This window comes from Eucalyptus grandis, chromosome 2, assembly GCF_016545825.1.
Source record: "Eucalyptus grandis isolate ANBG69807.140 chromosome 2, ASM1654582v1, whole genome shotgun sequence".
In the NCBI taxonomy this organism is placed as follows: Eukaryota; Viridiplantae; Streptophyta; class Magnoliopsida; order Myrtales; family Myrtaceae; genus Eucalyptus; species Eucalyptus grandis.
Window position 1 is genome coordinate 22438801 of NC_052613.1, and position 25683 is coordinate 22464483.

Below are 25683 nucleotides of genomic sequence, written 5' to 3' on the forward strand. Positions count from 1 at the left end.
TCTGCACCTTCAATTGGGCAAGGAAGTGCAGGAAGAAGTTTGGGTATGCTCAACCAAAAATTGGAATGCCAGGAGCATGGATCTGATCATGTCGTAGGCCCAAGAAATCTTGAACTTCAGGACTTGCGGCAGCAGATTGCTCTATGGGAATCTGAGCTGAAGCTTAAGTTAGCTCAACAAAACAAGCATCCGGTTTTAGGTTCTTCCAAAAACAGTTATAGTCTTAACCTAAACAGGAATTCAGGTGGTAACAAGCGTCACGACCTCTGCAGACTTCCCACGTTATGTAGACTTCCCGCAATTAGACACAGAAGAGCCCTCTCATAAAGGTTGCAGCTTGGTGCATCTTCTTATTCCCAGCGATATGTCGATCAAGCGACAACCGCTGCTAGATTGTGCCCACCTCCAAAGGATGTGTTGTTGGAAACCAGCAAGATGGACAAGATTCACCATGTTCCAAAAGCACATTCCACTAGCGTGACCGAACCAAATGTCACTAGATGTGAAATACAATATAGTGAAAGGGTGGCAATGGCCTCAGCTAACCTACATGGTGTGGTCAAGGTTGTTTATTTATAAAATGTACAAGATCCTTATACGAGATCTAATAACCCTTGATTTACGTTGGTTCTCATCCAGGTACTATGTTGGGCCGCGGAGAGGTGGGGGCGCTCGCGAAGGCAAGACGGCCTTCCGGGAGAGCTGCTTCTTCACTCTGAGCAGAGAGAGCGGCTCCTGGCGGATCCCACGACGCCCCCATTGTTGTGGAGCTTTGGAATATTGGGGCATGGCTCGACCATCTTCGGTCGCTGAAGAAGATGGTGACGGGGGCATGATTTGATGACAGCACTCCAATCCAAGAAATGGCGCGAAAACCTCGAGCTTTAACTGAAAGCTCCAACGACCGGGGCTAGAAACAAGAGTCCTCCTTGATGAACACAAGAAAAGAGGAACGATTCGCTTAAAGCCAAAAAACAATAATGATAAATTTTCAATTACTTTTTTATTTTTTAAATTTATCTCTTCTTCTTTAAAATTTACCGCGTTGCCGTTGTCGAAATGCTGAGGGTTAAAATGACCACAAGTAGGATGGCAAATAAAAAGCAGGAAATAAATTGAAAACAAAAGAATCATACGAGAAAGATAAGATGGGATTCAAGGTTGTATTAAGAAAACAACAAAAAGAGGAAAACCAATTAGGGTTTTCAAAATTGGTACAACTCCAATTTGCTGGAAAATTGTCAACTATAATTGATGGGGTCTTCTTCATCAAGCATATGATTGGCTAGTTAATTTTAAAAAGAGTTTAATAATTTTTTTCACTAGAATTGATTGGTTTTGACAATTGCTCTTTTTATCAATGAAAAATTTGATTTTATCACTAGTTGGTCCTTGCCGTGATGAATATCACAAACCTTCTCTTACACTAAATTTGGTCAAATAAAATGTTTTGAACATTTTGAAGGTCTCTTTTGCCAAACAAAAATGTTTTCAATGCTTTATAGTGGCTGTCTTTTTTCTTTTCTTTTTCCTTTTCAAAATTTCAATTAGTCTTCTAAGTACATGACAAAAGATATCTTCAAATAATGGCCAAAATATTTATTGACCGCACGAATGACTTTTAAGTATATCTTATGATAATTGATGTGATTTTCAAACCTTGGCTTCACAAACAACGGGAAAAATTTAGAACATTAAGGGTTCGTTCATTTCACGGGAAAATATCATGTTCTGGAAAATATTTTCGAAGAAGTCATGTTCAAAAAAATGACTATATTTTCTGGTATTCGATTTAAAACTTGAAGTTTGAGTGGAAAATGTTTTCCATTGCTCGTTATCTAATTTGATTTTTTGGGAAAAATTACCAAAAAATTAAATTTTAATATTTTTAATTGACCAAAAAAATTAATTTTAATTTATATATATTTTTTAATTGAATTTTTAATCTTTTTCTTTCATTTTCTTTTCCTCCCTCCTTCTTCCTCCTCCTTCCTTTGCTGCAAAGGTGCCTTGACGTGGCCGGTTGCCTTGTGACCGACCAAGATGCAATCGCCAACTTTGACGAGCTCGAGGGTCAACCGATCTAGGTGAGGGCTCGTTGGCCAACGGATGCCTTGGCAAGCTCAAGCCTCGCCCTCGGTGGATCGGCCTTGGGCAAGGCTAGAGTTGGCTTCGTGGCTGGTCGCGCCACCGCCGTGCCCAACGACCGGCCAAGGAAGAAGAAAAAGAATTAAAAACTCAATTTTGAAAAAAAAAAAAAAACATAAAAATAAAGAGGAAGAGGAAAACAAAGAAAAAGGTAATAATTCAAAAAAAAAAAAAAAAAGAGGGGGAGGAGGAAGTGAGTGCTTATAGGTTGTGAGATAAAAGAGATTAAATAAAGAAAATGTTTTTCACTTTTCAAAAGTGGAAACAATTTCCCCTAGTTTAGAAGACTTTTTTCCCATCATAGAAAATGTTTTCCCTAAGCAATTCATTTTCTGTGAAACAAATACCAAAAATTCAAAGAACGTTTTCCCGAAAGTTATTTTTCGTGAAACAAATGGAGCCTAAAGATCACTAATACTCTTCATTTGACTTATGTTGATTGCTAAGCAATTCTCACGGTGACATTCCTCGATAAAATGATAAATAAATTCATTTTGTTAGGAAAGTACTTGTTATTCATTGGGCATTAGCCACATTACTACTTCCACAGCTAAAGCTAAAGATGTGCCCACAGCTTTTTCTCGATGAACTAACAAAATTCCCACGTATGTAGATTGCCTATTGCCAAAATAGACCAAGGATCGCCCTAATCGTTTCCTCTTCCCAATATTTTTCAGCTTCCATGACAAAGAATGGAGGAGCTAGAATTCTAGAGAACAAAGGCCCCTCCCCTATTGAAGTATCGACTTCGAGAAAAACATTATCCCTTGAAGAAAAATGACAAATAGCATTCATTAGCGTCACAAGAGCCAGCGAAATTCGTAATGCAAAACAGAATTTAGTGATGAGACGCTTATTTTAGTCCGAACGAGTGCCCATCTTGTGGCGATACCTATTTTGTTGGTACCAGTTCTGGACCCTAAAATCCTACATATCTTCAATTAAAAGAAGAGGGGAAAGAGGAAGCATGAAAAGAATGAATACATTCCTATGCAGTGTGTTCAGTATATCATTTCCATCCGGAACAAGGCCCAGATCTGGTCCCCTATGCAAAATATGCAATCAAATTGAAGCCAGCTACTCAGAGTTCTATGATGAACATCTTCGGTCCCACTTCAGACCACAATGTGAAACAGCAGTATTCAGCTTCTCTTTTGTTTTTTGGCGTGGGCGCTCAAGGGGAGAGAGATCATCCATTCAACTAAGAACGTCTTCAAGCTTTCCAAACAGCCTTATGAGCCATAGTCTCCTTGCGCATCTGGTGGCAACTTTTCTCGACAAGATCAAGCAGCTTTCCCAAATATTTTGCCCACAAGTTCAAGATGTCATTGCTGTCTTTTGTCATCTATTCCAGACGACTCCCATCGGCCGGTCTATCTTTGCCACCAAGGAGTTGGAAACAACAGAGATGCTTCTCAGCTTCCTGAAATGATAATATAGAACTAAGAGGTCATGCTGATAGGATATCATCCAAGCTTGTATAAATATCATCATATCGTCTCTCTGTCAGATGATAGTGTTGATTTAATAAATTGAGGCATGCGATTGATTAAAGCCCTCTACAACGGGGTAAGAACCCCAAAAAACTGAGCTCTTTTCCTTGAGTGAATCATACAATAGTGGTAACAGAACCCAAAAAAAAAAACAGACCTCTTTTCCTTGAGTGAATCATCTACGCAGAATTTCTAAACACATTAACAAAGCTCTAATAGCGAGATATACTTTTGTGACACGGGTGGTGGTGTGTGTTGATACTAGCAATATAGTAGAGCTCCTCCCACCCTTCAAAAGTGCATTAGAATTTCAGGCTCCATGGGACAAGAAATGGTTATAGCCTCAACAAATATATCAGCAGAATCGACTAAGCCAAGAGTACCCATATTTGTCAGTCAGAAATTCATGACAAGCCTTTGGCTTTCAATACGCCAAAAACTCTTTTCCACTAATGTGGAACTTGTATCCAAGTCCAGCAACCATGCCCCAATCGGGATTGAAGGCGGGGAGGCAGCTCGGGTTATATGAGGAGTCTAGGCAACAATTCATAAAGATTGACATTGATATAGAATAAATAAATAAAAATGTTCAACACAATCAGACCTGAATGCTGTGGCATAACAGCTCCGCAAGTCTCTTCAAGGTAATCCTCGAGTAATACTTTGAAATGAAGATAATATTCTGCAGAAAATAGATTGAGTCACATCTGAATGATGATCCAAAAAGAAGAAAAAAGACAAAGTTCTGCAAGTACAAGTTCAACGATTCTCTATCTAAGAACTTCTGCTGCCTTCTCAACAGGTGCACCTTCCAGCATGTTTTTCTCATTCTCAAATTCATTACTCCAAAAAGCAGGCCACTGGATAACCTCCAACTTGACCAATTGTTTCAGAAGCAGCCTGCGTTCAAATATCGAAGGCATAGTCAACCAATTCTATAGCACATTATTGTGATATTTCAAGATGTACAGCCAATTACCCACAACAATTCACAGATGGTACCTGAATTGGGAATTTTTTGAGAGATTTTTATCCTCTAAAGAGGCATTAAGAAGGCTTGATTGCATAGGATCATGTGGTGATAGAACCAAGCACCAACAGATTTTCCTTGGAATCTGCATTAAATTAAATCACAGAATAAACAGTTGTTCCTTGAAACACGCAGTGAAGACTTAACAACGAAAGAGCTTCACCAGTGTACACTGCTCTGGGTTTCCCTTCACCAGTGTCCACTGCTCTGAATTTCCCTTCACTGATGGAATCTCACCTCTTGCCTTGTAGCATCGACATATCTCAAGTTAATCATTGCTGTGCGAGCAATACCTATACCTACATCGTTAACCACATAAATGCAGGGTAAACTAAGATGCGAGTACAAATCTATCAAGTACATCTGGAATGTCAGAGTTTGCGCTAAAGCTAGAAAGGAACAAGAGAATGTGCCGTAGTTTGAACCACAACCTGAACACTAGGTGGTGCTTGATCGGCAAAAAGACTTAAGTTAAAAGATAGTGGGCACGACACTAGAAAAAACAAAACACCAATTTACCATATCATGAGTCATAGTATATCCATTTCAACTCCGAAGTGACGAAATATCAGCTGGAGCTTCTTCCACAATGCTTTCACCTTCTTTAGGCTTTTTTTCTCTTTGGAAGGAATTGCATCAAACATTCCGAGGCTGATCTTCTGGAAAAGATATGTGTTGTGCTGAGACATAATCGGCAATCTAAGCACAAATGAACCTGCAAAATCCATCAATCGAAAACCAATCATAGTAATAGTGCACAAAAGGCTAAACAAAAAAACCCTCACTTGTTAAAATATAAAGGCAATTTTCTTCGTCTTTGCCATTGAATCCAAAAGTTTCCATCCACAATTCAAGCCCATAATAGGAATGTTGGACAAGGAAAAACCGATTACATGATCAGTGACAATCGAAATCAACTCCCAATTTCTTGCATCAAATCAGTAACTTCTGCTATAAGACCATGATCTTCCTATATTTTTGCAAGTTTCTTGATCAACTGAGCTCTTTCAGTTTCGACATATATTTGCATGACAAAACTAGCTATAGAAACCACGGAACAAAAACAGATTATAAATGAATATAAGCTGCAATGGAGTTTGATTTCACATATTCACCTTTCCATCAGTGACAGAGTTACGTATCTTAATTAACCTCTATCTTGGTCTCAAGATCAGCTGTCTGATCAATGTATTGTATAGCCTATTGCACCATTGCTATCCCAGCCTGTTGATTAGAAGACAGCTACATGTATGTCACTGTCCAATCAAGTACATCTAGATCACAATTAAAAATTTTGATTTGAACTATTTGATTAACAGCACGAAAAATTCATCACTCTAGAATGAAATATGTTCACAAAAGGAACCAAAAGAGACAATAGCAAGATGCAATACAAATACAAGAATCTCCATGAAGAGGATCCCTGACCAATTGAAAACTTGCAAACAGCAAAAGCACTATAATATCCCCCTAAAGGACATATCATGAAACGTATCCTGAACTAGACCCCCCCCTAATGTGATTCATACATGAGTACGAGAACAAGTAAAAAATTTGCCCCAATCCTAGGATTAAGTCAGATATTTGACTGGGATTAAGAATCCCATTCTACATCTCCAATGAACCTAGTCCTAATCCCAACTCAGAATGATTTTTGTTGTGACTAACTTCCATCTTTTTAATTGCATCCTATACAGATAGTCAGTCCTAAAAACGATTTAAAAGGTAAAAATCTTGGATAGTTTTATTAATAGCCACTAGGCATAATGCTCTGACTAATACAGAGGAACTTATCAGCATTCAGCATCACATCACAATGAAATATCGTCAACAAAGAGTGAAAATTCCACCAGCTTATCACCCAAAAGCAGAGATGAAAAGGCAAACACTTGGACATTGGTTAACCTGGACGACCCTGTTTACTCCTAAAAAAGAAGTGCAAGATACTTCTTTTATTACAAGAAAGTTTAGGAGCAACAAAATACAGCAAAAACAACTTAACACGTACGAATAACCAAGTATCAGTGTCATCAAATAATTGTGACTCCTTTATATCACTTGAGGAGGAAGGCAGAGACAAAAGTTCAAGTCCCAAGAACCAGGTAGATGACCAAACACAATAAGCTTGGCTCTTGCTTTTTGAATATTCCTTTCTCCAGCAAACATAACACATGCCATGTTCATGCAAGGGAGAAACTCCACAGCAAACCCTTATTACAATGGAGAGGTACAACTCGTAATCATAGTTTGTCTTTAATCGATTGTATATTAGTTTGACAATGGGTAGATGAACATCAATCCCCAAATAAGCATTATGAATCACTCCCTTGGCACCCAATCTCAATTTCTTTTCTCCCCGGTTTCTTTGTTATGCAATAAGTAAGGCAACGAGGAAATACCTATCCATCTCTATACAAGATAATGCAAACCCTAAAAAATAAATCTACAAACCAGAATAAAAGTCAAAGAGGAGCCCTAACTACGGACTTCACTAAACCCTGAAAAGGGAAAAAAAACACAAAATAAAACTACTTAACTTAAACAATGAGTCGCTTCTCTTTGTCATCATAGACCAAGGATATTATCTAATTTTAAACCCTTCACTCCCACATGTTCAACTTCAATTCCAAAAGGAGGGTGGGCCATCTTGTAAAAATACAAGTACGGCCCCTTGAATGTCATTGTTGCGATCACTTTGCCGCCATGATCTCAGCCCTCTCTCTCTCTCTCTCTCTCTCTCTCTCTCTCTCTCTCTCTCTCTCTCTCTCTCATCTTGTAAAAATACAAGTTCGAAGTACAGCCCCTTGAATGTCATTGTTGCGATCACTGCCACCATGATCTCAGCTCTCTCTCTCTCTCTCTCTCTCTCTCTCTCTCTCTCTCTCTCTCTCTCTCTCTCTCTCTCTCTCTCTCTCTCTCTCTCTCTCTCTCTCTCGGTCATAGAAAAAACAACAAAATTCTGCAATCACAAGTTCAATGATTCTCTGTCTAAGAACTTTTGCTGCCTTCTCAACGGGTGCACCTCCCAAAGATGTTTTCTCATTCTCAAATATATCTTTGAAAGTACTCCAAAAAGCAGGCCCTTTGGATAATCTCCAACTTGACCAATTGTTTCAGCAGCAACCTGCATTAAAATATTGAAGGCACTGTCAACCTTATTCTATGGCACACTATGGAGATAATGAAAGAGGATGTACAACCAATTACCTAAAGCAAATTAAAGGTGTATCTGAATCGGGAATTAAGCACCACCAGATTTCCCTTAGAACCTGCATTAAATTAAATCACAGAATCAACAGCAGTGCCTTGAAAAATGCAGTGAAGACTTAACAATGAAAGAGCTTCAACAATATCACTACTCTGGGTTTCCCTTCATCAGCATCTGCTGCTTTGGGTTCCCTTCACTGATGGAATCTCATCTATCGCCTTATATATTCAACTTATCTCAAGGTAATCGTTGTTGTGTGAGTAATACCTATACCTACATTGCTGATCACATAAATGCAGAGTAAACTAAGAGAGTTCAAATCTATCAAGTACATCTAGAATGTCAGAATTTGCGCTAAAGCTAGAAAGGCACGAGAGAATATGCCTTAGGAAAAAGAGTATGTGCCAGATATATAAAGCATACATGTTCGTGGTTTGAATCACAACCTGAACACAAGGTGGCGCTTGATTGGCAAAAACAAATTAGTTAAAAGATAGTGGACAAACACTAGAGAAAGCAAAACACCAATTTACTGTGTCATGAGTCATAGTATTTCCATTTCAACTCCAGAAGTGACAGAATATCAGCTGGAGCTTGTTCCACAATGTTTTCACCTTCTTTAGGCTTTTTCTTCTCTTTGGAAGGATATGCATCACACTTGGGGGCTGATTTTCCTGGAAAGAATATGTGCATAGACATAATCCTGGCGATCTAAGCACAAAAAAACCTGCAAAACCCATCAATCAGGAAACCAATCAGAGTAATAGTGCGTAAATGGCTAAAAGCAATATAAAAAATCCATACTTCTTAAAAAAAGAAGGCAACTTTCTCCAGACTTGCCATTGCTACAAAAGTTTCTACCTGCATTCCAAACCCATCATAGGAATGTTGGACAAGGAAAAACCATTTACAAGATCAGTGACAACAGAAGTCAACTTCTAGTTACCCTGATTTCTTGCATCAAATCAGTAGCTTCTGCTATAAGATCCTGATCTTCCTTTATTTTTTCAAGTTTCTTGATCAACCGTGCTCTCTCAATTTTGACATATATCTGCATGACAAAACTAGCTATAGAAACCACGAAACAAAAATAGATTGCTGACGCATATAAGCTGCGATGGAGTTTGATTTCATATATTTACCTTCCCATCGGCGAAAGAGTTAAACATCATAATTAACCCCTAAGTATTTGGGGCAAAAGTGAAGAAGAGACCAAAACGAATGCAAAACCCGGTGACAGCAGTAAATAGAAGAAAGACAGAAGGATGATAGAAATACGCAATGGTAAAATCGCTTCCGTCCCCAGCCAGAAGGGACGGGTTGCCGTACAAAGGTGCTGGCATCATGCTGCATTGCTATTTGCTTGCCGCAAGGCTCAACCCAGCAAACAAACAACTCAAAAAGTGGGATACAAATTGCACAATTAAACAGAGAGAGGCTGAGCACATAGCAATTAGCAGATATTTACATACCAAGAGTTGGACCAAATAACAAATGCACAGGCAATCCGATTCAACCCTGTCGATTATCCAGAGCAAGGTACCGAGAGAACTTTGTGCGTTGCAATGTTTTTAATCCACCAGCGAGGAAACTGCTCCACATTCAAAAACCGCTGTGGTTTCTCCATTGGGGTCACGTTTTCCACCTCGAAAGGTCGTGGCCCGCGGAGAGAGGGGACGCTTAAAAAAACAGAGTTTTAGTGGACTTTTTTTCACAAGAATTGATCAGTTTCAATAATTGCTCTTTATGATCAATGAAGAATTCGATTTTTTCATCAGCCGGGCTTTAAAGTAATGAACGTCACAAACTTTTTCTAACACTAATTTTTGTCAAATTAAATGTTTTTGATATTTTATAACAGCTCTTTTTATTTTCAGAATATTAATTGGTTTTCAAGTACGTGGTAAAAAAGGCCTTCAAATAATGGAAAAAATTAATTTTTTGCATTACCTTGAATTTTCCCTACATTCGAATTAAGTCATTGACAATGGCATTGTAACATTAACTAAAAGTAGTAAAGCTTGTATTTCTAAACACTTTAAATTGAAAATTAAATTCTCTAAAGAAAAAAACTATTTACTTCTCATAAATAATCGGCCTTGTTAACAAAGACCTCAAGAATAATTTTAAAGTGATCTTATAATTATTGATGTATTAAGTTGGAGAAAAGTAACGTCCCTCGAAGAGATAGAAAGTGCATTTATCTTATTGAAATGAAGGTCCTTAGAAACCGGGTGCTCATTTCAAATGCGAGATGAAATAAAAGAATAACATTCATTAGCCTTTACTTTTGGGAGAGGTAATTTTATCCCCAGTGTTAGGAAAACACAAGCACCGTCAGAATTTGTAATGCGAAACAAAGTTTAGTAACAAGGCTCTCACTTCAGTCCGAATGAGTGCCCATTTTGTGCAGATACCTGTTCCACGGGTACAAGTTCCTACCCTTGAAAGCCCACAAATCTTCAACTAAAACAGGAGGAAAGAGGAAAGATGAAAATATCAAAACGCACTCCAATGCAGAAAGTGCATTCAGTATATCCTTACACGACACAAGGTCTAGATCCGGTCCATCTACAAAATATGCAGTCAAATTTAAACTAGCTGCACGAGAAATCTATAAGGAATATCTTCAGTCTCCACTTCAGAGCATAATGGGAAACAGCATTCTTCAACTTCTCTTCCTCGATGAGAGGAGACTCAAGGGGGAGAGAGATCATTCATTCAACTAGGCATCTTCAAACTCTAAAAGTAGCCTTATGAACCTTGGTTTCCCTTGTGGACTTGTTGGCAACGTTTCTCAACAAGATCAAGGAGCTTTTCCAAATTTGTCACCATCGAGTTTAAGATGTCATTACTCTCCTTTCTCATTTGGAGACATAGAACTCACATCAGCTAGCTTATCTGTTGCCACCATGTCATTACTCTCCTTTGTCATTTGGAGACAGAGAACTCACATCAGCTAGCTTATCTTTTGCCACCAAGACCTGAAACAGCCATTATGGAGAGATGCTTCTCAGCTTCCTAAAATGGTAATACAAAACTAATAGGTCATGCAATAGAATATAATACAAGCTTGGATAATTATCATTATACAATCTTTCTATTAGATGATAGTATTGATTTTATCAATTGAGGCATGTGAACGATTAAAACGCTCTTCAACAGCAGCAATAGAAACCCGAGAAGAGAGCTCTTCTCCTTGAGTGATTCAGCTACGTAGGTTTTCTAAACACATTAAGAAAGCTCCAACAGTGGGATATACTTTTATATGCCGGAAATGGTGAGTGATAATACTAGTAGAAAAAACTTGCTGAACTATTATAGCAATATAGCACAGCTCCTCCCACCCTTCCAAAGGGCATCGAAATTTCAGGCTCCATGGGACAAGAAATGGTTTCACAATACCAGACAATTACACAGCTAAAAAGTTTATGAGCAAAAGTTGACTAAGCCAAGTGCACACATATATGTCGGTCAGAAATGTTTACGGAACGAAACTACATTCTCAATTCCATGACAAGCCTTCGGCTTTCAAGGCACCTGAACCTCGTTTCCACTATTTTAGAATTTGTATCCAAGTCCGGCAACCATGTCCCAATCAGGGATTACAGGCAGAGAGGCTGCTCAGGGTTAAATGTGGGGTCTTGAAAATCATTCATAAAACATAAACCAATGTTCCCCATAATCAGATCTAAATACTAAGGCATCACAGCTCTGGAAGTCTCTTTAAAAATGATCCTCGGGTAATACTTTGAAACAACAATAATATTCTGCAGAAAATAGAGTGAGTCACAAATGACAAAGTTCTGTAATTACACATTTAATGATTCTCTGTCTAAGATCTTCTGCTGCCTTCTCAACAAGTGCACCTCCAAGCATGTTTTTCTCATTCTCAAATTCATCTTTAAAAGTACTCCAAAGAACAGTCCATTGGATAGCCTCCAGTGTGACCAATTGTTTCAGAAGCAACCTGCGTTAAAGTAACAAAGGCATGGTCAACCAAATTCTATGGCACGTTATTGAGATGTTGCAAGATGTACAACCAATTACCCAGAACAATTCAAAAATGGTACCTGAATTGGGTAATATATGAGAGATTTTGATCCTTAAAGCGGCATTAAGAAGGCTTGACTACATAGGATTATGTGGTGATAGAACCAAGTACCAGTAGATTTTCCTTAGAACCTACAGCCGTGCCTCAAAACACTCAGTGAAGACTCAACAACAATAGAGCTTCACCGGTATCAACTGCTCTGGGTTTCCCTTCACCATGTGGCCTTATAGCATCAACATATCTTGAGGTAATTGTTGTTATGTGAGTAATACCTACATCATTAACAACATGAACACTAGGTAAACTGAGATGTATGTTTAGATCCATTAAGCACATCTTGATCGTCAGAGTTTGCTATAAAGCTAGAAAGGAAGAAGAGTATGTACCAACTAAATAAAGCCATACAAGTTCATGGTTTGAACCCTAACTTGAATACTAGGTAGCGATTGATCAGTGAAAACAATTTAGTTAAAAGATAGTGGACACAACATAAAAGTTTCTACCTGCAATTTAAACCCATCATAGAAATGTTGGACAAGGAAAAATCAATTACAAGATCAGTGACAACAGTAGTCAGCTTCTAGTTACTGCAATTTCCGGCATAAAGTCAACAGCTTCTGCTATAAGACCTTGTTCTTCCTTTACTTTTGCAATCTTCTTAATCAACCGTGCTCTCTCAATTTCGACATATATCTGCATAACAAAACTAGCTATAGAAACCACGGGGAAGGAAAAAAAAAAAGATTGCTCATAAACATAATCTGCAATAGGGTTTCATTTCACATTTTAACCATCACAGGGCAATAGAGTAAAGTGTCCCAATAAGCTCTATCATTGTCTCAAAATCAGCTGTCTGGTTAATATATTGCATAGTCTGCTACACCATTGCTGTCACAGCCTGTTGATGAGAAAACAGCGACACGTTTGTCACCATCTAATCAAGTCAATGACTTGATTCTGTCTAGAGCACAATTATTAGAGTTGAACTGATTTGATTAACAGCACGGAAAATGTTTCATTCTAGCATGAAGAAATAGTCAAAAAAGAAATCAAAAGGGATAATAGGAAGGTGCAATATGAATACAGGTATCTGTATCAAGAGAATCCCAGCCAATTGAAAACTTGCAAACGGCACAAGCACCATTATCCCCATAAAGGACATATCATGAAACATGTCCTGTACTAGACCCGAAAAGATGTATGTGATTCATACGAAGGTAGAAGAACAAGAATCAGTAAAAATCTGGGCCAATCTTGCGAAAGAATCAAGAAACACAATGTGAGAAACATAAGAGGATTCTACAATCCTAGATTCCAGTGGATTCCACCATACTAGATTCTAGAGGATTCCACCATAGTAAAGCACAAGCCCTAAGACTAAGATCTTGAATCTTGATGGATTGCCTAGAGCCAATTTCCATATAGATATGCCGAGGACATTCATTTTTCAGATAGTCATACATAGATGTCACATCATAGCTACACAAAACAACAGTTGAAGATCTATCAATTCGCATATGGGAGGCAGTCCCCGCAATATAAATACATATAAATTTAACCCTCAAGTTAAATGTTGTTAAGACCAATCCCACATGATTGAAATCGGAACATGCGTTGGATCAATAATCATAAGACTACAGAAAATTAAGTTCTAAAGAAATAGATTGTTAATCATTTTTTCTGTACTAATACCTACATGTTATCTTTTAAAAAAGGGAAATGAAGCTCAAATGTATAAATCAAAAGCACAAGAGCCACCACAACAGAAGCACACCATTGAGGAAGCTCCTGTAACTCTCGAGAAAGCTATCTAGAGAAGCATTGGGGCAAAAGTACAGAAGAGAGCAAAACGAATGCAAAACCAGACGATGGCAGTGAAAAGAAGAAGACAAGAAGATGAAATAAATAGACAAGGTGAAGAGCTATATGCTATGATGCAAAAAATGAACTCTGTCCCCAGCCAGAAGAGATTCTGCCATACAAAGGTTAGGGCATTGTGCTCCATTGCTGTTTGTGGAGGCACAGCAGACCTCCTATTTACCCCACCCTCTCATGAATGTAGAGACCACTTCCAACTCCAGCAATAAAAGGTTGATCCGGTTGAAAGCTTATGGACTCTCCCAAGTCTGTATGGAAAGTATCTTCAGCCTTGTCATAACCAGCCATTAAATCTTCCATGCAATCTAATTCGGGATGAGGCAACACCTCATTCTCATTTTAAGTCCCCTTGTATTTCCATGCCCAAAGTTAGCCCGACTTAGCAGGTTTGGCCTTTAGATATTGTTTTAGACGTACAATGGGTCATGCACAATGAGAACTGGGGCTTCATTTTACTTACGATGAGATTGAGTCCCAATTAAATAGGCAAACTTGGATATTTGGGACCAGGAGCGAGAATCCCATTCTCCATCTCCAATGATCCTGTTCCTGATCAAAACTGGGAATGATTATGATGTGACCAACTTCCATCTTTTAAATTGCATCCTAGACAGATTGCAACCTAAAACCAACTTTTAAGGTAAAGATCTCACATAGGTATAATTAATAGCCACCAATCATCATGCTCTAACTAATCCGAGGAACTTATCAGCATTCAGCATACCATAACAATGAAATACCATCGACGAAGAGCGAAATTCCACTAGCTTTTCACCTAAAAGCAGAGATGAGAAGGCAAATACTTGGACATAGGTTAACCTCGATGACGACATTCACCTCCTAATAATGTGTGTAAGACATTTCTTTCATTACAAGAAAGTTTGGGAGCAACTAAATACAGGTAAAACAATTTAAATGCATGAATATCCAAGTATCAGTGTCATCAAATAATTGTGACTCCTTTATATCACTTGAAGAGGAAGGCAGAGACAAAAGTTCAAGCCCCAAGAACCAGGTAGGTGACCAAACACAATAATCTTGGCTCGCGCTTTTTTTAATATTCCTTTCTCCAGCAAACGTAACACATGCTGTGTTCATGCAAGGGAGAAACTCAGCAGCAAACCCTTATTGCAATTACAACCCGTACTCATAGTTCATTTTTAATTGATTGCATATTAGTTTGTCAGTGGGTAGATGAACATCTACCCCTGAATTAGTATTACAAATCGCTCCTCCGGCACCCAATCTCAATTTCTTTTCTCCTCGGTTTCCTTGTTATGCAATAAGTATAATAAGTAAGGCAACGAGGAAATACCTATCCATCTCTATAAAAGATAATGCAAACCCCAAAACATATCTACTAAGCAGAACAAAAAACAAAGAGGAGCCCCAACTCCCGACTTCACTAAACCCTGAAAAGGCGATAAAACAAAATAAAACTACTTGACTAAGACAAAGCGCCTTTTTCTCTGTCATCATAGACCAAGGATATTATCTAATTTTACAACCCTTCACTCCCACACGTTTAACTTCAATTCCAAAAGGAGGTGGGCCCATCTTGTAAAAGTACAAGTTCAAAGTATTTTCCTAGATAGTACCCCAAACGACAATGTCCAGCTTATCCACAGAACTTTGTGCACTACTTTCCTACTCAGCTCATCCATATGCCACGCCACGACTTCTACCTATTGAGTTCGCTCTCTCCTCCAAAGCTAAGCAAAATCGGGCGGCGAAGACTCGACGATATGCCGCGAAAGGATATCTCCCAGGCTAATCTCTTTGCTTTATTACATATCTCTTCGTATACACATACAGAGGATCCACCATTAGACTTCCACAGAATATCAACCCCAACCTTCCTTCCATCATCATTCAAGAAAAAAAGAGAAAGAAGAAGTACCCGGATAGGCAAATCAAGCATCAAAATTGGAAAAGGGAGCTCGAGGAATAGGCACAAAAGTCCGCGAGCGCCATTGCTTCGGAGCCTCTCTTCTTCTTTCTATAACTGGTCCTATCCATCGGATCTATCGCAGTACACCAGACGAACAGAAACATCGCCGAGAACACCTGAAAATCGGGGGAAATATGTGGAAAATCCCATCAATTCCCAGAAAACTGACGAAAGAAAAGCAATCAATGTCATCATGGCACAAAGTAAACGCTAAGGGAGTTACCACAAAAGAGAATATTGTCGTCATGGTGATTTCAGCAGCCCCGTTCCCAAGCAACAGTCCCAAGAAGACCTAGAAGGCCACCGCTAGGAAACTGAACACCGCCATCCCAACTGTCTGCAATTGCAAATTTACGACATGAGATGGATCGACTCTAAACTTCAAATGCGATTGATCGATCATCTGCATCACGCCCTACACATTTACTACTGAGAAAACTAAAATCTCCAATCCGAACAATCGATGAGCTCGCGCGTCGGAGCGACGTGGTTCTAAAATGCAGATGAAGCTGAGAGACCACAGGAAAGACGCGTGCATGCGTTTACCTGGAGCGGATGGAGAGGGCGCTGCTAGCCGTGGCGTCGCCTCGTTGCCGTCGCCGTCGTCATCTCCGCCGCGCCGACCGACCTGCCCGCCTGCCTGCGGTGGATGAGCGGTGCGAACGGTGGCTTCAATCTTCGGGCCTAGGAAACCAGCGGGGTGAACGCTCGAATATTAAGCTCCCCATGAAGCCCCGGGACTCTTTCAAGCCAAGTTCTATCATCTGCGTACGCCTAAAATTCGACACGTCGGGCGATCCTTCGAGAGATGGGCTTTCCCAAATTTTGAAATATTGCAAGTGTTTCAAGTCTGACAAATTCGTCAAGGCTTTCAATTTTCCGCACCTTGCAATATTAAGCTCTGAGAGTCCAATGGGAAGCTCTGGGACACATTCAAGCCGATGACAATGGAAAAGCCATAGTTTCTTGAGACGGGTTAGCTGGGAAAGATGGGGCAAAGACTGCCCCTGCCAGGCGATCACCAGATCGGTTAAGCTGGAGGGCAGATAGGTTAAGCCGGAGGGTGGTAATTCTTGAAGCTTCTCACAATAACCAACGGAGAGCTCCTCTAGCGAAGTCAGTTTGCATATATTACTAGATACTCCCTCCAGTTTGCAAACCCAAGCACTTAACTTTTGGAGTTTTGCCAACATCCCAATGGCATCAGGCAATTCTGTTATGTGAGTGCCACTAATATCCAAGACCCTCAGATTTCGTAGATTCCAAATGCTTTCGGGTAATTTCGTAATCGATACACAATCTGTTAAGTCCAGCTCGATCAATGATGCCAATTTTCCAATAGAAGGATGAAGCTCTTCTAGATTATAACATAGTACAAGATGTAAAATCTCCAACCTTTTGAAAGTGGACAAGTCGGGAGTTCTTTTCAAAAATTTACACTCATCGAGGTTGAGAACTTTGAGCTCAGTTGCCATCTGGAAGAAAGAAATGATACGTCAGTGTAAGTGGACCTTCACAACTTGTGATTTTTCACTACTCCTTATGTTTTCGACCTTTTAGAATTCCTCAAAAGTTACCCGTGCTCCTCTACTCCTTCGCGGTTGTCTTATTTAATTTTAAATGCCTCTTTAAGTAATGTTTGGCCACGTCAATAGATAAATGTTTTCTAAGCACATCGATTGCAAAAGAATGTTAGGGTGTACAAGTGCTAACTCCATTTATTTTCGAATAAAATTTCAAAAGTGATATTTTCCGATTAGACATAAGCAACTTATAATATCAAAAAAGCATATGACAAGTCCAAATGGAAGAGAGATGTAATCATTGGGCACCATGTTTTCGTTCAGTAGTATCAAATTAAAGAGAAACGGCTAATTTAATTGTGAAAATCAATTTTCAAATGTACAAAGAAAAAAATGTTACGTTAAAAAATACTTCAATGCCTTCTTTACGTCTTACCTTGAGTGGATCCCATCCTCCCCAGTCCTCTGAAATGGCACTGTTTGATAGATCGAGTACGACTAGTTTTTTCGGATGAAAGTTGTCTGCAGTGAAATTCGATGGACAGCCCTTCCATTGAAGCCATCTTAATTCAGGAAGAAAGTTTTGGAAATCTCCGATGAAATCCACACCATCTACTTGGAGGAACCTCAGGTTGGTCATTTTTTTGAATTGTTCACCTGTGTACCTTCTTCCCAAGCCATATTTGTCGAGACGAAGGGCCTCAATCTTATTAGTGCCCTATCATTAGGGAACATTGTGAACCATAAGTTTTGAATGATGAGATGAGACCAACTATATATAAGTAATGATTTCAATTTGTCGTCATACTATTATGGTGTAGGCTTCTTCCATTCAATTTCGTGAAATGACAAGTTGTGTTTGCATATTATATGTCTAATCCATGTAAAAACGTGAAGCTCAATAGGTTGTTCCCAAACTTTTCCTCTTCCAATTTGCCCTTCGCAATTTGCGTCTTTGGAATTTCAAAAACTTTATTTATTTATTTTTACTGAAATTACAAAAGAAGGCCTTTCTTCATGCACATAGTATTTCAAATATATCTAGCAGCATTTATGTCCTTAATATGTTAAACAACATAACACCAACTCATATCGTTTATATGTGAAACCACATGACTTACAATCCAACACATCTATCAAACTGGCCATCAAAATATGTATCAAAATTGAAGAATCTCAATAGGAAAATGAAAACAAGAATGTGATCCCAGAAAGTACACACGTGTGTTGCAGTCATTTTTTGTTGTGTTGCTTCAATGAGAGTTTTCAACGTAAATGGAAGAAAAACCAATCATATATCAAAGGTTATAGAGATGATTTTTACTCCTCTTATTACAACAGAGGTTTGGTCCACCTTTTCATTGTCGCGTGATTTTGTTACAGTGAAATAGTAGTCTTCTAAATTTTTCATCAATTTGCCCATAGATTAATGAGATCTTATTTATGATCAGATGGAAAAATTCATTAATTTGGATACTCGAAAAACTCAAGTCTTTTACATTCTGTAACCAAATATTTTTAGGAACTCAAATTTGTTTTTCGTTTTAGGATTGAGCACAAATCATGAGTCGCAATGCAGATTTGTTTGGTGGTTTCAAATTTTCCTTCAATTTTTTAATCTTACGGATGAGACACTACTTATTTTTCTTTGAAAAGTTTCTCGGGTATTTTTTGTCAATAAATTCATAAATACCCTTTTTCCAATTCTAAGCAATGTACTGTTTAGTTGATTACATTTTCCTTTGAGCAACTCGCCGAGAAGCATCGGCAACATATTTTTCCATAATCTTGTTACTTCATTATATATTGCATTTAATGTTTATATTCAGTGTTTTTCAGTTAAAGATACTCATGACATTTGCAAATGCTTGTTTCATACTTGTACAAATCATTCGTATGTTATAATTGCTTTTAGTTGCATTACTAATAAAAACTAATCATCACGCAGTTTCAAACCATATCTATTTACGTGACAACAAAAGTTAAAGTAATAAGTACAGTAAAAGTCTCAAAATTAATCGTGAAAGTACAATCGAGTACCAAAACTTTGAAAATATGCAATCAACTCTTAAAACTTGTTTGATTCATGCAATCAAGTACTTTTGTTAGTTCTATCTAATTTGTCTAACAAAAAAATGTTAACGTTTCATTTAAAAGAAATAAAATTGAGGCAACAGGACACTGTCATGGTAACCAATGGGAGCCGCATAAAGAAAAGGCTAAAAATTTCCATAACCAAGACGCAGTCGCCAAAAGAACCATGCGAAACCTTCGGAAATCACTGCAACAAAAGAAAGTAGGTTCCTACAACCAGCTAGCTGCTTTAAAATCAGACCCGTGAAAACATTCTGCTCACCAACAATCAATCAAGAAGCATAAACAATAGAAAGGTCAAGAACACAAATCGTCATTGATATCTCCTCTGAAGATGATTTCACAGACGCTGTCACGTGAAGAACATGCAAGGTGGGGTATTTGAAGAAAGGAGAGGTCGCCTTCGCCATCAAGGGTTGCCAATCCTCAAATTGCACAATGGTGGCGTGACTAATTGCCACCACTGTGAGAGGGTCGGTAAGCCCTCACGTCGGTGTTGCGAGGGTCGTGCAGTGGATAAAGTAGCCAGGCCCTGACCTCAAAAATGGCAACTTCACTGATGAAGAAGATGAACCACCGTCAAGTTCCACAGATTGCTTAAGCACAGCTGCACACGTATGTTTCCCCTCCATCAATTTCAAATCTTTCCCTCATTTTCCCTTTCTGTTTTTTCTTGCAAAATCCTTACTCTTAACAAGTTTCATGGTCTCTGTTTAATTTTCTTTATGTGATTCAAGATGTGTTTCTTCCTACATATTTTGTTGAAAATACATGGTTCCCCAATTGATTATAAAATATAGTGGTAAACATATCATTGGAAATGTATATTCTTGTAAATGTATATTATGATGTTGTAAAATAAGTCTATTATCTCAACAATAAATATCCTTGTATACAAAAATTACCAAAATCGTATCCTAAGAAGGAATTTTCAGATATATCTATCTATAGATAAATATCTAATAACTATTTTTCTATAAAATTTCGTGATTATGAATATATTTGATAAATTTTAATTATTCTTTGAAATGAAGTCAATTAGTTTCGTGGTCTTTATTCCTGAAAATACTTTATTTTTTCTAATCCCAAAAATAGGATCTTAAAATAATTTATTGTTAATGTCACTTACTTTATCAAAAGAGTACGTTTGTTTTAAATAACGTAGGCAAATAAAACTCTTATTTATATTCTCATTAACGAATGCCTCTACTCAAAATAGTGCATTTAAATATGCATCACTTTTCACATTTTTAATGATAACTTAGGGCCTGTTTTGTAACCATCTAAACAGACACTTATTCTAATTCTTTGTTTAGGGAGTAGTTTTGGAACAAAATCGTGTTTGGTAAAATTTTTGTTTCAAAAACAAATTTCTATTTTTTGTTCTGGAAATAGATTTGGAACAGAATTAAGAATTAAAAATAAAATAAAAAAGTTGATTCTTGTTCACAGGAACAAATCCAAGAATCAAGCGCATTTTTTTCTCTTCTTCCCCCTTCTCTTCTTCTTTCCTTTTCTTCTTCTTCATCTACCGCCACCGCCGTGGTTGTTGTTCGCCGTTTGCTACCCACTTGTCGTTGGTTGCGGCAACCGGTCTGGGCCCGAGCTTGCCGAGGGCTCGCCAAGCCAGCCGGGCGAGGTCCGACGAGCTCGCCGGAGGCAAGCCCGACCACCTACGAGGCCACCCGGCCACCAGCAAGGTTGGGCGAGCCTCGCTCGGCTGGGCTGGGCGAGGCTCGGCCGACGAGGGTTAGTGACGCTCCAATGAGGTCACCAGCCCTCATCTAGGCGGGTCACCAATCGTCCCAAGGCTAGTGACCCGCCAGCTTGAAGAGAAGGAGGAGGGGAGGAAGAAAGGAAAAACGAAAAATAAAAAATTAATAAAATTATTTTAAAAAAAAAATGATTTGGAATATAAATTGAAATTTTGTTATATATAGAATACATATTTAATTTTGTATTTTAATTTATTATTTAGTATTTATATTTATAGTTTATACTATAGTTTATTATTTACTATTTAATAAAAATTTGATTAGTTAATATGTTCATTACTTAGTATAAATATAATTAATCAATAGAATTTCTATAATTTGATAAAATTTTAGAATTTGAATAGAAATTTTATGTAGTTATTAAACACATTTATGTTCTTTTTCTATTCCAGAATCAGAAATTTTGTACAAGTACAAAACGTGTTCTTTTACTCAAAAATTATTTCCGGGAATAGAATTTAAAAAAATCATTTCTAATTAGAAATTGTTCCTGGAAACAAAATCGTTACCAAATACGCTCTTAGACTCCATTGACTTTTGATACTGTTCATTTGTTATGCTACTTAGGATTCTCTTCTTTCTCAAATTCGAGATAGAAGTACACCATCAATTAGTGTTATCTAATTTATTATTGCATGAAAAGACATTTCGAACAATGTCATTAAACAAATACTACGTTCTTAATAATTTGATGAGTAGATACCTCTCTTGGAAGTCATATGCCCGGAACAGACACTTTGTTTTGAAGTATTAGCATTCGTAGAGTAAAATTATCCTCTATTATAAAAAGTCTGTAGAACAAAAATCAATTATGTATAGAGGGTTCTGTTACACGGATTGCCCCAATTCTAGATCATCTTCTGGAATCGTATAACTGTCAAAAGTGAGTGACTGCCCATCGGAACTGTTATAGTCTAAATACTCATAAGTCCGATACCATTGACGTCCAATAGCTTTGATAGTAATGGCTGGATCTACTACTACCTCGTCCATTGAGTATAAAAGAGCAAATAATGGTATAGCAATGAACATCCGGATGATACTAGGAAATATGGTCCAAAGAATCTCGATATGAAAGCCACATCAGCGACTTGACAGTGTTAACCATTAACTAACAATTGACGAGAAAGGATAGGAGACTAAATCACACAAACCGTAATACTTAGGGGACAAAATTCGTACTTAACCCAACTTCAAAAATATAGGAACCAGGATAGCCGATCATCACAACTGAATGGAGGTCTCATTTATCATATCAAACAACCCATAAGAAGTCAATATTAGAAAAAGAATAAAGAATGAGAAGACCTCACAAGAAATCAGAAGAAGGATGCAAAATCAAACATTTGCATCAAACAAATTAGTGGGAAAAGCATGGCCCCCGACAATTTATAGATGTCAGGCGAAAGTGCTCTGTCAAACGTTATTTTTTGTAATTTGTTGTTGCGTTGAAGTTAGCAAAGGAGTAATCCTCGTCACAATATTATCAGGTAAAGATATATATCAATCATCAATAAACAAGAAATTGCTCCTCAATTATATCCTACAATCAGGCAAGAACAGCAATGAACTGAAAGAGCTCTTTCGCTGGTAGGAATGGCAAGTTCTGTGGACTCAAGACCAGCAATAATTTTATTCTCAAACAAGAAAGAGAAGATGAACTCACATTCACTGACTAAGACAAGTAGAGAAAATTCTTACCTTGTTACTGTCAAGCACATCAATAGCTTCTTGAATCCATAATCTGCTACGCTTTTGAGGCTTCGTTTGATTTTCTAAACGAACAATTTCCCTTCCAAGATCTCTTAATTGATCATGCATCATTAGATTGCCATCTTCGTCAATTTTAATTAGAGACATATGGCTCAATGTATCAATCCCCTTCCTTGGGAAGAAGCCACAGGAATCCCACATATAAGTTGGAGTTTTTTTAGATGATCCAATAAAAAAACATGCAATATCCAAAAATATTTGTTGCTCGTCATTATCTAATGCATCATAACTTATCCGCAACTTCTCTTGCACTTTTCTATGGGGCGCATTCCTTAATTTATTTAAGGTTTCTTTCCATACTTCTTTTGTCTTTCCACACAAGAGTGAACCAATAACTACAAGAGCTAGAGGAAGCCCCCCGGTAGTTGATACGATATCACAAGAGATTAACTCATAATCACTCAGAGGAGAATCCTTTCCAAATGCATGTCTACTAAATAACATCAACGATTGATCCAAGGGCAACTCATTGCGTTGATACATATGGATTGTCCTAGCCTCATCAAGAATTCTCTTGTCTCTAGTTGTGATGATGATTATACTTCCTGCTTTAAACCATCTACCATCTCCAATCAAAGCATTCAAGTGAGTATTATCATCCACATCATCAAGGAGAACGAGGATTTTCTTGCTTGTAAATTGAGATTTGATGACACCAATTCCTTCGTCGACATTAGACACTTCATCTTGACTTCTAAGAATATCATAAATAAGCTGCTTTTGTATGCATTCAATACCCTTTCTCCGAGATGTTTCTCGAATATCTGCCATGAAGCTATGGTACTCAAAATGACCAGAGAGTTTGTTGTATAATGCCTTAGCAAGAGTTGTTTTACCGATACCGCCCATTCCATAAATTCCGATAAGACTAGTATTATTGAATTCACCATCTATGTTGCCCATAATCGATTCCACATGATCATCAATTCCCACCAACTGTGCAGGAACATTTAAGAGAAAAAGTTCTTTTAACTCGCTCTTAACTTTTCTGACAACAATTTTAACCAATGTTCCTTCATGCCTGCCAGATAACAGTATAAGTTTCAATATATGATAGCAATATGTATATTCTTTTTCAGGTAAGATCTAGTTAGATAAAGTAAACAGTTTTTTGGTGGAGAATGATATACCCATTGTCAATTTTGTCCGATTCCCATCCTAGCATGGAACCGACTTCTTTGAGTGCTCCTTCCCATTCCTTCACAACCATTTCATCCGAATTCTCATTATGTGCATTGACAGCTTCTCGCCATCTCCCTGTAAGATGTCGCAATTGCGAGGGTTCCACTTTGTGAAATATGGGCAACACTATTTGCCCTTTGCTTCTCTTGCACTTCAACATTTGAGCCAGCTCGCAAAGGCACCATTTACTGGAAGCGTAGTTCTTGGAAATAATAGGGATCGAGATCTTAGACTGCATAATAGTGCAGAGAAGCTCCGAACCAATCTGTGTACCAACACGGAGCTCATTGTCCTCTCTGAACACACGAACTCCTGCATCAACAAGGCTAGTATAGAGATAATCAGTGAACCCTTTACCAGTATCTTTTCCTCTAAAACTCAAGAACACTTGGCACTCATTTTCTTTCGGCGTTTCGGTTCCGCCTTGGTACTCATCTACATGTAGAGAGGTGGATGAGGAAGACGCCTCGTAGATTGGATCTTCTGAAGGAGTGGGTTCTTTCCTTTTCATCTCGAGAGGATTGATTCTAATAGATAGCCAGTAAAAGGAATTGATAGAGCAGAGTCTCAAAAGAAGAAAGAGATGGAATCCCAGATCTGGAAATTGCAAAAAAAAGAACTCAATTCAGAACACGTCAGAGGAAAACAGAGCAATCAAAGCAGGAAAGTGAGAAGAGGAGAGGATAAAGGAGCCGTAGATTACCTGAAGAGTGCTCAAACAACAACAATCCACCCACTGCTGCGATCTCCCCCGATTCTCAACCTTCGACGTTGAATTACCAGCCCCCAACCTTAACGTGCGTGCTTGAATGATGCTGAGTTCTTGCTACTCCACGGTCCAAGACTCTTCAACTGATCGAACGTTGCGATTCATGCTGCACGGAGAGGTCAATTATTGCAAGAGTTAATTTCCACAGCATCCTGCGGAGGGTGCTTAGAGCCCACGCAGGCGTTTTGTTTGGAAGCGAGCACGACTTGCTTTTTCTATTAATAAAACAATTAGAAAATAAAAAGCAAAGGTCAATTATCGCAGGCGTAAATTCCGCAGGAAGTTGCGTACTACGTGGAGCCTGCCTACTGCGTGATGGACTTCTTGACCCCACTAGCCTTTTCAAATTATTAAAAAATAGAAAAGAAAACCAATCAGCAATACCGATGCCCCTGGTTTTTTTTTTTTAACAAAACCCATGCCCGTGGTTTTTTTTTTTTTGGTAAAGCATATTCTTCACCGACTAGTTTAATAATTTATTAGATTGTGATAATGCCTCCTGTGTCTTTCCACGATGGATGTACAGGGTTAATGACCGATCCGATTTTTATGATATTATGAAGGACCAATGATGACGGTACGTGTATTAGCATATAATTGTGAAGAAGAAACTTATTTTATCAGAAAAATCAGAAGACGACCACCAAATTCATTCATAGAGTTAATCTTGTTGTTGCTGCTTAAGGTCAATTGAAGATTAGATGCACACATTTTACGAAAGACTAGGCTTGGGTGAAACGCCACGTCCCAATTTGAATAAAGATACAAGCCTACGAACATATTAGGGTATGTGATATATTAACAA

The 25683-nt window shown here is 38.2% G+C and overlaps 1 protein-coding gene, 1 long non-coding RNA gene and 1 pseudogene across 9 annotated transcripts; all 3 read right to left on the reverse strand.

Annotated features, from left to right (window-relative positions):
- Positions 1–3149: 3149 nt before the first annotated feature.
- LOC120290570 lies at positions 3150–7353 on the reverse strand (annotated as a pseudogene).
- Positions 7354–7756: 403 nt separating this feature from the next.
- On the reverse strand, positions 7757–9031 carry LOC120290386. 2 transcript variants are annotated; one of them, XR_005548353.1, is made up of 5 exons: positions 8826–9031; positions 8494–8606; positions 8031–8160; positions 7879–7940; positions 7757–7795 (listed from the first exon to the last, which is right to left on the reverse strand). It is a non-coding gene; the product is annotated as an uncharacterized LOC120290386 (long non-coding RNA). The 2 variants fall into 2 exon arrangements; XR_005548354.1 differs by lacking the exon at positions 8031–8160.
- A 2290-nt stretch (positions 9032–11321) lies between these two features.
- On the reverse strand, positions 11322–25055 carry LOC104436888 (disease resistance protein RPV1). 7 transcript variants are annotated; one of them, XM_039306477.1, is made up of 11 exons: positions 24813–25055; positions 24058–24706; positions 22856–23948; positions 17722–18003; positions 16309–17237; positions 15986–16099; positions 15712–15878; positions 14272–14360; positions 12437–12626; positions 11953–12205; positions 11322–11849 (listed from the first exon to the last, which is right to left on the reverse strand). In XM_039306477.1, exons 2-5 carry the CDS (start codon positions 24618–24620, stop codon positions 16434–16436), a joined length of 2742 nt encoding a protein of 913 aa, XP_039162411.1. In that variant the 5' UTR covers positions 24621–24706; positions 24813–25055; the 3' UTR covers positions 11322–11849; positions 11953–12205; positions 12437–12626; positions 14272–14360; positions 15712–15878; positions 15986–16099; positions 16309–16433. The 7 variants fall into 7 exon arrangements, with proteins under 7 accessions (XP_039162411.1, XP_039162412.1, XP_039162414.1 ...); XM_039306478.1 differs by lacking the exon at positions 12437–12626; XM_039306480.1 differs by having other exon boundaries at positions 12045–12626.
- Between the last annotated feature and the right edge of the window lie 628 nt (positions 25056–25683).